The 15,261-nt window shown below is 52.6% G+C and overlaps 1 protein-coding gene across 4 annotated transcripts in view; it reads right to left on the bottom strand.

Moving 5' to 3' along the window:
• Window positions 1–15,261, bottom strand: part of CEP131 (centrosomal protein 131) — a 202,330-nt gene that overhangs the window by 79,387 nt on the left and 107,682 nt on the right. For all 4 annotated transcript variants that reach the window (XM_075350711.1, XM_075350714.1, XM_075350713.1 and 1 more), the window contains exon 15: window positions 8,287–8,412. In XM_075350711.1, coding sequence (XP_075206826.1) covers window positions 8,287–8,412 — 126 coding nt within the window. The remainder of the gene's footprint in view (window positions 1–8,286; window positions 8,413–15,261) is intronic.

Below are 15,261 nucleotides of genomic sequence, written 5' to 3'. Positions count from 1 at the left end.
TGGGTGGGTAAAGAAATACCTCATGTTAGAGCTGCAAAGACAGCCCTCCCCTACGGGGAGGCAACTGCCGCTTGCAGGACTCTTCTACCTAGGCTGGCGTCCGCCGAAGCATAGGTATGCACCTGATAATGTTTGGTGAAAGTGTGCAGACTCGACCAGGTAGCTGCCTGGCACACCTGTTGAGCCGTAGCCTGGTGTCGCAATGCCCAGGACGCACCCACGGCTCTGGTAGAATGGGCCTTCAGCCCTGATGGAACCTGAAGCCCCGCAGAACGGTAGGCTTCAAGAATTGGTTCTTTGATCCATCGAGCCAGGGTGGCCTTAGAAGCCTGCGACCCTTTGCGCTTACCAGCGACAAGGACAAAGAGTGCATCCGAACGGCGCAGGGGCGCTGTGCGGGAAATGTAGATTCTGAGTGCTCTCACCAGATCTAACAAATGTAAATCCTTCTCATACCGATGAACTGCATGAGGACAAAACGAAGGCAAAAAGATATCCTGATTAAGATGAAAAGAGGATACCACCTTCGGGAGAAACTCCTGAATGGGGCGCAGCACTACCTTGTCCTGGTGGAAGACCAGGAAGGGAGCCTTGGAAGACAGCGCTGCTAGCTCAGACACTCTCCGAAGAGATGTGATCGCTACCAGAAAAGCCACTTTCTGTGATAGTCTAGAAAGTGAAACCTCCTTCAGAGGCTCGAAGGGCGGCTTCTGGAGGGCAACTAGTACCCTGTTCAGATCCCATGGATCTAACGGCCGCTTGTACGGGGGAACTATATGGCAAACCCCCTGTAGGAACGTGCGCACCTTAGAAAGTCGTGCTAGACGCTTCTGAAAAAAGACGGATAGCGCCGAGACTTGTCCTTTAAGGGAGCCGAGCGACAAACCTTTTTCTAACCCAGATTGCAGGAAAGAAAGAAGGGTAGGTAATGCAAATGGCCAGGGAGACACTCTCTGAGCAGAGCACCAGGATAAGAATATCCTCCACGTTCTGTGGTAGATCTTAGCAGACGTGGGCTTCCTAGCCTGTCTCATGGTGGCAACGACCCCTTGGGATAAGCCTGAAGACGCTAGGATCCAGGACTCAATGGCCACGCAGTCAGGTTGAGGGCCGCAGAATTCCGATGGAAAAACGGCCCTTGGGACAGTAAGTCTGGTCGGTCTGGTAGTGCCCACGGTTGGCCGACCGTGAGATGCCACAGATCCGGATACCACGCCCTCCTCGGCCAGTCTGGAGCGACGAGTATGACGCGGCTGCAGTCGGATCTGATCTTGCGTAGCACTCTGGGCAAGAGTGCCAGAGGTGGAAACACATAAGGGAGCCGGAACTGCGACCAATCTTGCACTAGGGCGTCTGCTGCTAGAGCTCTTTGATCGCGAGACCGTGCCATGAAGGTTGGGACCTTGTTGTTGTGCCGGGACGCCATTAGGTCGACGTCCGGCCTTCCCCATCGGCGACAGATTTCCTGAAACACGTCCGGGTGAAGGGACCATTCCCCTGCGTCCATGCCCTGGCGACTGAGGAAGTCTGCTTCCCAGTTTTCTACGCCGGGGATGTGAACTGCGGATATGGTGGAGGCCGTGGCTTCCACCCACATCATAATGCGCCGGACTTCCTGGAAGGCTTGCCGACTGCGAGTCCCTCCTTGGTGATTGATGTATGCCACCGCTGTGGAGTTGTCCGATTGAATTCGGATCTGCTTCCCTTCCAGCCACTGCTGGAAGGCTAGTAGGGCAAGAAACACTGCTCTGATTTCCAGAACATTGATCTGAAGGCTGGACTCCTGCTGAGTCCACGTACCCTGAGCCCTGTGGTGGAGAAACACTGCTCCCCACCCTGACAGACTCGCGTCTGTCGTGACCACCGCCCAGGACGGTGGTAGGAAGGATCTTCCCTGTGATAATGAGGTGGAAAGGAGCCACCACTGCAGAGAGTCCTTGGCCGTCTGGGAAAGGGAGACTTTCCTGTCCAGGGATGTCGACCTCCCGTCCCATTGGCGGAGAATGTCCCATTGAAGTGGACGCAGATGAAACTGCGCAAACGGAACCGCCTCTATTGTCGCCACCATCTTCCCGAGGAAGTGCATGAGGCGTCTTAAGGAGTGCGACTGACTTTGAAGGAGAGCCTGCACCCCTGTCTGTAGTGACCGCTGCTTGCTCAGCGGAAGCTTCACTATCGCTGAGAGAGTATGAAACTCCATGCCAAGATACGTTAGTGATTGGGTCGGTGACAGATTTGACTTTGGGAAGTTGATGATCCACCCGAACGCCTGGAGAGTCTCCAGTGCAAAATTCAGGCTGAGTTGGCATGCCTCCTGAGAGGGTGCCTTGACCAGTAGATCGTCCAAGTAAGGGATCACAGAGTGTCCGTGAGAGTGCAAGACTGCTACCACTGCTGCCATGATCTTGGTGAACACCCGGGGGGCTGTCGCCAGACCAAATGGCAGAGCCACGAACTGAAGATGTTCGTCTCCTATCACGAAGCGCAGAAAGCGTTGGTGCTCCGTAGCAATCGGCACGTGGAGATAAGCATCTTTGATGTCTATTGATGCTAGGAAATCTCCTTGGGACATTGAGGCAATGACTGAGCGGAGGGATTCCATCCGGAACCGCCTGGCGTTCACATGCTTGTTGAGCAGTTTTAGGTCCAGAACAGGACGGAAGGAGCCGTCCTTTTTTGGAACCACAAAGAGATTGGAGTAAAATCCTCGCCCCCGTTCCAGAGGGGGGACAGGGATCACGACTCCTTCTGCTCTTAGAGAGTCCACCGCCTGCAGCAGGGCATCTGCTCGGTTGGGGTGTGGGGAGGTTCTGAAGAACCGAAGTGGGGGCCGAGAACTGAACTCGATTCTGTACCCGCGAGACAAAATGTCTGTTACCCACCGGTCTTTGACCTGTGACAGCCAAATGTCGCAAAAGCGGGAGAGCCTGCCACCGACCGAGGATGCGGAGGGAGGAGGCCGAAAGTCATGAGGTAGCCGCCTTGGAAGCGGTTCCTGCATTTGCTTTCCTGGGGCGTGAGTGAGCCCGCCAGGAATCTGAGCTCCCTTGTCCTTTCTGAGTCCCTTTGGACGAGGAGAATTGGGGCTTGCCCGAGCCTCGAAAGGACCGAAACCTCGACTGCCACTTTTTCTGTTGAGGTTTACTTGCTCTGGGCTGTGGCAAGGAAGAGTCCTTACCCTTGGACTGTTTTATGATTTCAGCCAATGGCTCACCAAACAGTCTGTCTCTAGATAATGGCAAGCTGGTTAAGCATTTTTTGGAACCAGCATCTGCTTTCCAGTCCTTTAACCATAAGGCTCTGCGCAAAACCACAGAATTGGCGGCCGCCATAGAGGTACGGCTCGTAGATTCTAGGACAGCATTGATAGCATAGGTCGCAAACGCAGACATTTGCGAAGTTAGGGACGCCACCTGTGGCACTGCTGGATGCATGATAGCATCCACCTGTGCTAAACCAGCTGAAATAGCTTGTAGTGCCCACACGGCCGCGAATGCTGGAGCAAACGACGCGCCGATAGCTTCATAGACAGATTTTAACCAAAGGTCCATCTGTCTGTCGTTGGCATCTTTAAGTGAAGCGCCATCCTCTACTGCGACTATGGATCTAGCCGCAAGCTTGGAAATTGGGGGATCCACCTTTGGGCACTGGGTCCAGCGTTTGGCCACTTCAGAGGGAAAAGGATAACGGGTATCCTTAGAACGTTTAGAGAAACGCTTGTCTGGATGAGCGTCGTGCTTCTGGATTGATTCTCTGAAGTCAGAGTGGTCCAAAAAAGCACTTAATTTACGCTTGAGATACAGGAAATGGAACTTCTCCTGCTGTGCAGCTGCCTCCTCTGCTGAAGGAGCTGGGGGAGAAATATCCAACAGTCTATTAATCGCCGATATAAGGTCATTAACCATGGCGTCACCATCAGGGGCATCCAGATTGAGAGGGGCCTCAGGATTAGAATCCTGATCACCGTCCTCAGTCTCATCACAGAGAGACTCTTCTCGCTGAGACCCTGAGCAGTGTGATGACGTCGAGGGTCTTTCCCAACGAGCTCGCTTAGGCTGCCTGGGACTGTTATCTGAGTCAGAGACTTCAGCTTGTGATGCTTGAGACCCCCTTGAAGTACGGATTAGTTCCAACTGAGGGGGACCAGAGAGCATAGCCACAGCAGTGTCCATGGTCTGAGGAACTGGCCTGGCCTGCAAGGTCTCCAGGATTTTTGTCATAGCCTCAGACATTTTATCAGCAAACACTGCAAAGTCTGTCCCCGTCACCGGGGCAGGGTTCACAGGCGTCTCTGCCTGGGCTACCACCACAATAGGCTCTGGCTGATGGAGCCTGCCGGTAGATCAGCCCCACATGCAGTACAAACAGTGCACACAGCCCGTGCCTTGGCAGCCTTGCGTTTTGCGGATGACATGTTGCTGCCTCCTCAGAGCAGTACAGGGTGTCCAGCCAAGAAGCGACCTTACAGTGCACTATATAAATATATATATATATATATATATGGTACCAAGCAAGAAGTACACTAATATATCACTGAGGCACTAGTGGGGCCAGCACTACTGTGCAGCTTACCGCCCGCTTAGGAGCGGTGTGTGGTCGCCAGAAATCCCTCTAGTCTGGGTCTCCCAGAGCCTGCTGCCTTTCCCCAGCCAGATCGCATGTGTAATGGCTGCCGGCGTCCTTGTGGAGAGGGGGGGCGGGCCCTGGGCGTACACCGACGAAGAGCGGGAAGTCTGCTTCCCCCTGTGCCTAGTGAGAGGGCTGGAGCATGTAAATAAAGCTCCAGCCCTCGGCGCTGCCATTGAGCAGCGTCTCTCCCCTACCCTGATTGACAGGGTGGGGGCGGGAACGAAGCGGCGCTAGGCCGCAGAAGCCGGGGGCTAAAGTTAGAAGCGCCGCCGCTGTAAAAGCGCGGTCGGCGCAAAGCCCCCGGCGCACCACAAGTCGCAGCTGCGCCGCCGCTCCAGGAGCGGTCGGCGCAGTAGTTCCCAACATATAACGTCACTCAGCAAAGCTGCAGTGACCTAACCCCCAGCGTACAGCGCTACTGTCCCCGGCGCACTATAACACTCAGCAAGCCTTGAGAGTGTCCGTGCCTGCCGGGGACACAGAGTACCTGAAAGTTGCAGGGCCTTGTCCCTGAACGGCACTCCCGCTCCCAATCCAGCAGGTTCTATGGGTCTGTGGATGGAGCCCGGCCCCAGGGCTTGGGGGCCGGCAAGATCCCACTTCCACAGAGCCCTCCAGGGGATGTGGAAGGAAAACAGCATGTGGGCTCCAGCCTCTGTACCAGCAATAGGTACCTCAACCTTACAAGCACCACCGCGGGTGAGAAGGGAGCATGCTGGGGGCCCTATATGGGCCCTCTTTTCTTCCATCCGATAGAGCCAGCAGCTACTGCTGACTACAAACAGTGGAGCTATGCGTGGATGTCTGACCTCCTTCGCACAAAGCAGAAAACTGGTGAGCCAGTGATCCCACTGGGGGTGTATAGCCAGAAGGGGAGGGGCCTTACACTTTTTAGTGTAATTGCTTTGTGTGGCCTCCGGAGGCAGTGCTATACACCCAATCGTCTGGGTCTCCCAATAGAGCGCCGAAGAAAACATGCTCGGAGAGCTCTGCAGAGCTCGGAGCAGCAGAGGCGCCCTGAGAAGGGGGCTGATGCATGGTCAGCAGAGTCCGGGACAGCTGTCCCATGGAGTCGGCAAAAGACTGGGAAATAGCTCTGGAAAAAGATGCTGCCCAAGCCGGGGGTTCAGCCACCGGGGCCAGAGCAGCCGGAGGGACCCCTGAGGAGGCTCCAGGCTGAGGCACCACCATGTTAGAGCAGGCATCACAATGTGGATATGTGCTCGGTTCTGGCAGAATGAGCTGACATGCAGTGCATATAGCGTACAGCTTAGCAGCCTTCTTGCTCCTAGTGACAGACATGCTGCTGAGGTGGAGGCTCTGCAGTAAAGAATACACTCCTGTAGAATGACCCCCTGAGAGTGTATAATAAAGCCCACAACCAGAGGTTGTGGCTTACCAGACCGGTTTTTGTGTGCCCTCCGGATTCCACAGCTCGGACCCCCAGTGAAGCGTCTGCTTTCCAGGATGCAGCAGCTGCAGCAGCCAGCGCCGATCAGTGTGAGAACGATGATAAAACGGCGCTGGAGTGAGGAGGGGGGGCGGGGATTAGCCCAAGAGCGGGAAACCGGAGGGCCAAGGAGAGATACAGGGGAGGGAAACATCTCCTCAGAGAGGAGTGTCCTCCCCTCTGCTGAACGGCCGGTGGGCGGGGCCACACTGTTCCCCTGCATGAATGACATGCAGGGGAAGCTGAAAACGAAACTAGGCCGCAACTGAAGCCGGGGCCTAGATTTTTACATGCGGCCGACGAGCAGGTACCGTCGGCGCGGTTCTCAGGAAAAACCCAGAGAACCAACCGGAATTGACAGCAAAGTCAAAAGACACACTCTCCCCTTAATAAATGTACCCGGATCCTGACAGGGCTGCGGATGGAGACCGGTCTCCTGCAAAGCAGAGAGAACCGTGATGGCTCCCACTTCAATCCAGAGCCCCAGGGGATGGTGAAGGAGCGCGGCATGTGAAGGCTCCAGCCTTGTAAAGTCAACCTTAACAGCACCGCCGACACAGTGGGGTGAGAAGGGACATGCCGGGAGTCCAGACTGGACCCGCTTTTCTTCCATATCTTTGAAATCAAAAATCTTAAAAATTAAAAATCAGAGAATGCATGTGTATGTGTGACCTCCTGAAACACAAAGCATTGAACTGGTTAGATTGTCATCCAGGGGGTGTATATAGCCCGGAGGGAGGAGCTACACGTTTGAGTGTAGTACTTTGTGTGTCCTCCGGAGGCAGAAGCTATACACCCATGGTCTGGGTCTCCCATAAGGAACGATGAAGAAAAACGCTTTCTTGGAATTTGTTCAGGGTAAAGGATTTTTTTTTGCGTATTTTGACTGGACTAGTATACGGATTACAGTTTACGATTTAACCTATATACAGATGCCAGCAAAAAAGGCTTAGGATCAGTGTCTTCCCAGATACAGGTCGGAACTGAAAGAGGTATTGCTTATGCCAGTCGTTCACTAAGAGAGCCCGAGCAAAATGATCAGAACTATAGCTCCTTGAAACTGGAGGGCCTGGCTGTGGTCAGGGCAGTAACTGAAAAATGTAAGGACTATCTGGCTACCTCAACCTTCATCGTATACACAGACAACAATCCGTTGGCACTTCTAAATTCAACCTGTCTGGGAGCTCTGGAGCAGAGATGGGCCTCCTGTTTATCCAATTTCAGCTTTATTATCAGATACCAGGGAGCCGAGGGCAATGATAACGCCGATGTCTTGTCCAGGCTACCTGCTCAGACGGAACTCAAATCCCTGGACGTTTAGTGGGAAAATGTGGAGATGCCAGCTTTTTATACCCATTTCACCTGGCAAGAGCCCCTACAGATCAGACAGCAGATTCTCAGGACAATTGATGAATCAAAGCAAGGTGATCTCCTGCCTCCTGCTGAAAGAGAGCTCTGGCAGAATCTCCGGGATGACAGCAGAGTCATTGGAGAACTGCTGGATTACCTTTCCAGTGGACGGGAGCCCGAAAGAATCCGGTGGAAGAAAGCTGATGTGGAACTGGGATGCCTCTGGCAACAGAGAAAGCTACTATTTTTACAGCAGGGCCTATTGTATCGAAGAAATATGTGTTGGTGGTTCCTAGAAGGGATGCTAAAATGGTTCTGGACATGTATACTAGTCTGGTCACTTTGATGTCCAGAACAAAGAGGCCACCATCAGGCGACGGTTTTATTGGATCAACATGAGAGTGGACATCTAGGCTTGGTGTAAACAGTGCCCCATTTATGCTGTGGCCAGGGGTGAAAGACATAATCCGAGTGCTCCTCTCCACCTCATCTTGAGCAAGAGCCCCTTGGAGCTTGTAGCCATTTACCATGTTAAACTGGAACCCAGTCGCTCTGGGTATTGACCACTACATCTGCTGTTAGTATAATGAAAAAATTCTGCAATTTTCTAACATGTCTTCTGTCTCAATTCCATACCACTTACAAGATCTCTGCTTGATGCTGCAGCTGCTGAAAGAATGTAAACCGCCTTGAGCTCAGATCTAAAGGGTGTCAGATCTCTGGGTCATAGGAACATAATCAGGAACTGTTTTTAAAGTTAAGTACTAGATAGTAAAAAGATCTTGACAATAGTAATGAATAGATACATTGAGTATGTAGAAACGTCATCATCTGCTGACTGTTCAGAGATTTTTTACCTGGTCGATGAAGGTGAGGTGCCTCTGGATGGTGGCCTCGTACTGCTCGCTCTGCTGTTTCAGCTGGTAGCTCATCTCTTTCTCTGTTTGTTTTACGTGTCGCACTGTTAATTCTCGCTGTTGCGCCTGGCGTGGTAGGGGGACGTAAAGAAAACAACTTATCCAACCAGATTTATCGTTTTTTTCTGTAATCACATGCCCATAGAAGCAGCTAAAGAGCTTCATTTATCGCACTGCCTCTGCTGTCAAGAGAATTCAATGGTAAAAAAGAGAATTTTGTTTACTTACCGTAAATTCTTTTTCTTATAGTTCCGACATGGGAGACCCAGACCATGGGTGTATAGCTTCTGCCTCCGGAGGACACACAAAGTACTACACTAAAAGTGTAGCTCCTCCCTCCGAGCATATACACTCCCCGGATGACAAATCCAACCAGTTTAGTGCAAAAGTTGAAGGAGGACATCCACCCATAAGTAGAGATAGAGTAAAACCCGGAATAACCGGAACCTCTGTCTACAACAACAGCCGGTGAAAAACACACGGAACAAGAAAGCTGCCAACATGCAACAGGGAGGGTGCTGGGTCTCCCATGTTGGAACTATAAGAAAAAGAATTTACGGTAAGTAAACAAAATTCTCTTTTTCTTCATCGTTCCTTATGGGAGACCCAGACCATGGGACGTCTCAAAGCAGTCCATGGGTGGGAATAAACAGAAACTGAGAAGTAGGCAAAACCTAACTTCACAAATGGGCGACAGCCGTCCGAAGGATGCGTCTGCCCAAGCTCGCATCTGCCGAAGCATGAGCATGCACTTGGTAGTGCTTCGAAAGGGTGTGCAGACTAGACCAAGTGGCAGCCTGACAGACCTGCTGAGCCGTAGCCCAAGAGGCACCGACAGCTCTGGTCGAGTGCGCCTTAATCCCCGGCGGGGGAGGCACCTGAGAACATTGGTAGGCATCGGATATGGCCGACCTAATCCAACGAGCTAGGGTCGGTTTAGAAGCCGAGAGACCCTTGCGCTGACCTGTGGTCTGCACAAAAAGAGAGGTGCACCGCCTAAGAACAGCGGTGCGTGACACATAGATCAGGAGCGTCCGCACCAAATCTAAAGCATGCAACGCTTTCTCAAAGCGATGCACAGGGGCCGAACAAAGGGAAGACAATGAAATGTCCTGGTTAAGGTGGAAAGGAGACACCACCTTAGGGAGAAGGCCCGGAGTCGGACGGAGAACCACCTTGTCTTGGTGAAAAAAAACAAAAAGGGTGACTCCGAAGAGAGCACAGTCAAATCAGAGACTCTCCTGAGAGAAATTATGGCCACCAGAAAAACCACTTTTCTGTGAAAGACGAAACAACGAAACCTCCCTAAGAGGCTCAAAGGGGGGTTTCTGTAAGGCCGTGAGGACCAGATTAAGGTCTCAGGGATCCAGAGGCCGCCGGTAAGGCGGAATGATGTGAGATGCGCCCTGCATGAAGGTGCGCACCTGGGCCAGCCGGGCGATACGCCGCTGGAGCAACGCTGACAGAGCCGAGACCTGTCCCTTGAGGGGATTGAGGGACAGTCCTAGCTGCAGACCGGACTGTAGAAAGGACAGGATGGTCGGCAAGGAAAACCGGCCAAGGGGCATGGCCGGAAGAACGACACCAGGACAGGAAAATTCTCCAAGTCCTGTGGTAAATCCTGGCCGAGGAAGACTTCAGAGCCTGAGTCATAGTGAAGATGACCTCGGAAGGAATGCCTGAAGCCGTAAGGATTCAGGGCTCAAGAGCCACGCCGTCAATCTGAGAGCCGCAGAATTCTGGCGGAAAAACGGACCCTGTGAGAGAAGGTCTGGCCGGTCCGGGAGATGCCACGGCACCTCTACAGACAGACGGAGCAGGTCTGGGAACCAAGCTCGCCTGGGCCAGTCTGGGGCGATGAGTACGACCCGACGGCCCTCCATTCTGATCTTGCGCAGAACTCTGGGCAAGAGAGCTAGGGGGGAAACACGTAGGCCAGACGGAACTGGGACCAATCTTGAACCAGCGCGTCCGCTGCCAAGGCCTGAGGATCGTGGGAGCGAGCCACGTAAACCGGGACCTTGTTGTTGAGCCGGGATGCCATTAGATCCACTTCCGGAGTGCCCCGCCTGCGGCAGATTGACCGGAACACTGCCGGATGCAGGGTCCACTCGCCGCTGTCCACGGTTTGACGGCTGAGATAATCTGCCTCCCAGTTTTCAACGCCTGGGATGTGGACTGCGGATATGGTGGACTTGGAGTCCTCTGTCCACTGAAGGATACGTTGAACTTCCAACATTGCTAGGCGGCTGCGAGTCCCGCCTTGGTGATTGATGTAGGCAACTGCTGTCGCGTTGTCTGACTGGACTCGAATGTGCTTGCCCACCGACAGGTGGTGAAAAACTACGAGAGCTAGGAGTACAGCCCTGATTTCCAGCACATTGATCGAGAGGGCTGATTCGGACGGAGTCCAAGTGCCCTGTGCTCGGTGGTGGAGAAACGCTGCTCCCCAGCCGGATAGACTGGCATCCGTGGTGAGAATCACCCAGGACGGGGCCAGAAAGGAGCGTCCCTGGGACAGAGCGAGGGGCCGAAGCCACCACTAAAGAGAGCTCCTGGTCTGTGGCGACAGAGCCACCAGCCTGTGCAAGGAAGAGGTCCGCTTGTCCCAACAGCGGAGAATGTCCAGCTGCAGGGGACGCAGATGGAACTGGCAAAGGGAACTGCTTCCATTGACGCCACCATCTGACCCAGCACCTGATGGAATGACGGCGGAGCCTCAGCAGAGAGCGAACCGCCAGATGAAGGGACTGCTGTTTGACTAAGGGCAGCTTCACAAGTGCCAGCAGAGTCTCGAATTGCATCCCTAGGGACGCAAGGTCCTGGGTCGGAGTCAGAGTGCACTTGCAAGCGTGGCGAGAGTGAGCGAGACACTCCGCTGACAGTCTGCACTGGATGAAGCCTTGCTAGAAGGTCGTCCAGGAAAGGAATCACTACCAACCCCTGGAGGTGCAGAACCGCAACCACTGCTGTTGTGAATACACGAGGGGCCGTGGCTAACCCGAAGGGGAGAGCCACGAATTGGAAATGTTCCTCTCCGATTACAAAACGTAGCCAATGCTGGTGTGAAACTGCGGTTGGCACAAGCAGAAAGACATCTCTGATGTCGATGGATGCTAAGAAATCTCCTTGGGTCATTGACTGATCGCAGAGATTCCATGCAAAAATGCCGCACCTGACATGCTTGTTGAGAAGCTTGAGATCCAGGTCGGAAAGCACCGTCCTTTTCGGGGACTAGGAAGAGATTGGAGTAGAAATCTCAGAACCGTTCCCAGTCGGGAACTGGTACAATTACTTCATTGGCCTGCAAGAGTGCCAGGGCCTGTGAGAAGGCGGCGGCCTTGGAGCAGGGGGGAGTTGACAGAAAAAATCTGTTTGGCGGGCTGGATAGAATTCCATTCTGTAGCCGTGGGAGATGGTAACCCACACCCACTGATCGAAGACGTGTTGAAACCACACGTCGCCCAAGAGGGAGAGCCTGCCACCGACCAAGGACGAGAGGAGGCTGCCTTGCTGGCCGCAGCTCCTGCGGACTTCTGAGGACGCGGCTTCATGCGCCAGTTGGTTTACGGACCTTGGCTGAGTTAGTGGACGAGGCCGAGGGCTTAGAGGACGACCAGTTAGAGGAACGAAAGGAACGAAACCTCGACTGGTTCCTGCCCTGGACAGGTTTCCTGGGTTTGTGGCATGGAAGTACTCTTCCTGCCAAAAAACTTCCGTAATAATTTCATCCAGTTGTTCACCGAATAGACTGGTCCCAGCAAAGGGAACCCAGCAAGGAACTTCTTAAGAAGCATCTGCCTTCCACTCTCGAAGCCACAGGAGCCTGCGGATAGCGAGGGAAGTAGCCGAGGCCACCGTAGTGCGGTGACAGTCTCCAGCATGGCAGACATGGCATAGGATGAAAAGACTGAAGCCTGGAAGTTAAGGCAACCATTTCGGGCATAAAGTCCATAGGAGAGGGGATGCATCTCCTCCAGAGAAGCAGAGATGGCTTTGAGAGCCCGCACTGCTGCAAAAGATGGGGAGAACGAGGCCCCTGCCGCCTCATATATAGATTTGGCCAGAAGGACAACCTGACGGACAGTGGGATCCTTAGAGAGAAGCCGTCAGCCACTGATACAACTGTCCGGGCTGAAAGCCTAGACACCGGAGGGTCCACCCTTGGTGAATGAGCCCACTCCTTGACCACCACTGGTGGAAGGGGGAAACAGTCATCAGAACCACGCTTTGGGAAGCGTCTGTCAGGACAGGCTCTGGGCTTGGTCACAGTGGGCTGACAAACTGGAGTGGTTAAGGAACACACTCCTTGTTCTCTTAAGGTATACTAATGCCTTTCTGCCAGAGCGGAATGCACCCCTGATACAGGCTGATTGAGGTCCAGTACAAATATAATGGACGCAATCAAATCATTAGCATCTGCGTCACCTTCGGACAGATCAATGTACATGAAGTAGCGTCCGAGCCCCTAGTAAAAGCATCCTCCTTGTCCTGCGAGTCGGCTCGTGAATCAGAGCTGCGGGATGAGGAAGGAAAGGGGACCCTGCGACTCCATTTTAGAAGGATGGGGACTGAGACCAGATGAAGAATCCTCTGTGAGCTTTGCTGAGCGAGCCGTAGCAGCAGAAGCGCCCTGAGAAGGGGGCTGATGCATGCTCAGCAGAGTCCGGGACAGCTGTCCCCTGGAGAGAGGGATTCTGCCCAAACCGGGGGATCAGCCACCGGAGCCGGAGCAGCCGGAGGGACCACTGGGGATGAGCCTCCAGGCTGAGGCACCACTATGTTAGAGCACGCATCACAATGTGGTTATGTGCTCGGTACAGGCAGTACGAGTCTACATGCAGTGCATAATAAGAACAGCCTTGAAGCCTTGCTCTGATGTGAGACATGCTGCAGAAGTGGGGGCTCTTGTCCAGAATGACCCCCAGCAGAGTATATAAACAGAGTATATAAGCAGCTGCACAACCGGAGGTTGTGGCTTGCCAGACCGTTTAACATAGGGACATCTCTGTGCCCTCCAGATCCCCCAGCCCAGGCCCCCATTTGTCACAATGTGGTTATGCAGACATTGAGAACGCTGAGAAAATGGCGCCGGAGCGAGGAGAGGGGGCGGGGCCTACTCTGAGAGCAGGATCTGGAGGGCAAATGAGGTATACAGAGGAGGGAATCTTTCCTCAGTGAGGAGTGTCCGTTCCCTGTGCTGAACGGCCGCTGGGCGGAGCCACACTGTCCCTCTGCACTGACTGACATGCAGGGGTAGAGAATCGAAACTAGGCCTCAGGCGAAGCCGGGGCCTAGATTTAAACATGCGGCCAGCGTGCAGGCACCATCGGCGCGGTTCTCCAGTGAAAACTGGAGAACCGGCCGGAAATGTTAACACAGTCATATAACACACTCTCCCCAATATATAAAGTACAAGGGACCCCTGGAAAGACCACTGTCTGTGGTAATAACGTCTCAGTACTTAGCTTGTGAGACGCAGGTGCCAGGTCCCTGGGAGGTGAGCGCTCCGTCCGACAGGATCCTGAAAAGGGCTGCGGATGGAGACCGGTCTCCTGCAAAGCAGTGAGAACCGTGATGGCTCCCACTTCAAGCCAGAGCCTCAGGGGATGGTGAAGGAGCGCGGCATGTGAAGGCTCCAGCCTTGTAAAATCAACCTTAACAGCACCGCCGACACAGTGGGGTGAGTAGGGACATGCCGGGAGTCCAGATTGGACCCGCTTTTCTTCCAAATCTTGAAATCAAAAATCAAAAATTCAGAGGATGCATGTGTGTGTGTGTGACCTCCTGAACACAAAGCATTGAACTGGTTGGATTTGTCATCCGGGGAGTGTATATGCTCGGAGGGAGGAGCTACACTTTTAGTGTAGTACTTTGTGTGTCCTCCGGAGGCAGAAGCTATACACCCATGGTCTGGGTCTCCCATAAGGAACGATGAAGAAATTATTGTTTTCAGCAGCTGCCACTAGGGGGCGCCCCATGCATGTACACTACAGTTCAAAAGTTAGGGTCACTTAGATATTTCCTTATTTTTGAAAGAAAAGCACATTTTTTTCAATGACACTAACATTAAATTAAACAGAAATACACTCTATACATTGTTAATGTGGTAAATGACTATTCTAGCTGCAGATGTCTGGTTTTTAATGCATTATTTACACAGGTGTATAGTGGCCCATTTCCAACCACCACCACTCCAGTGTTCTAATGGTACATTGTGTTTGCTAACTGTGTTAGAAGGCTAATGGATGTTTAGAAATCCCTTGAAAACCCTTGTGCAAGTATGTTAGCACAGCTGAAAACAGTTTTGCTGATTTGAGAAGCTATAAAACTGACCTTCCTTTGAGGTAGTTGAGAATCTGGAGCATTACATTTGTTGGTTCCACTAAAAACATTCAAAATGGCTAGAAAGAGAGAACTTTCATGTGAAACTCGACAGTCTATTCTTGTTCTTAGAAACGAAGGATATTCCATGCGAGAAATTGCCAAGAAACTGAAGATTTCCTACAACGGTGTGTACTACTCCCTTCAGAGGAGAGCACAAACAGGCTCTAACCAGAATAGAAAGAGAAGTGGGAGACCCCGCTGCACAACTGAGCAACAAGACAAGTACATTAGAGTCTCTAGTTTGAGAAAAAGACGCCTCACAGGGCCTCAACTGGCAGCTTCATTAACTAAAATTAACCCAAAAAATGCCAGTGTCAATGTCTACAGTGAAGAGGCGACTCTGGATGCTGGGCTTCATGGCAGAGTGGCAAAAATAAAGCTATATCTGAGACTGGCTAATAAAATGAAGCGATTAATATGGGCAAAAGAACACAGACATTGTACAGAGTAAGATTGGAAAAAAAAAAGTGTTAGGGACAGATGAATTGAAGTTTAGGTGTTTGGATCACACAGAAGAACATTTGTGAG

Source organism: Anomaloglossus baeobatrachus, chromosome 5 (assembly GCF_048569485.1).
Source record: "Anomaloglossus baeobatrachus isolate aAnoBae1 chromosome 5, aAnoBae1.hap1, whole genome shotgun sequence".
In the NCBI taxonomy this organism is placed as follows: domain Eukaryota; kingdom Metazoa; phylum Chordata; class Amphibia; order Anura; family Aromobatidae; genus Anomaloglossus; species Anomaloglossus baeobatrachus.
The sequence above is the reverse complement of the archived record's forward strand: the minus strand, read 5'-3'. Positions and strand labels throughout refer to the sequence as shown.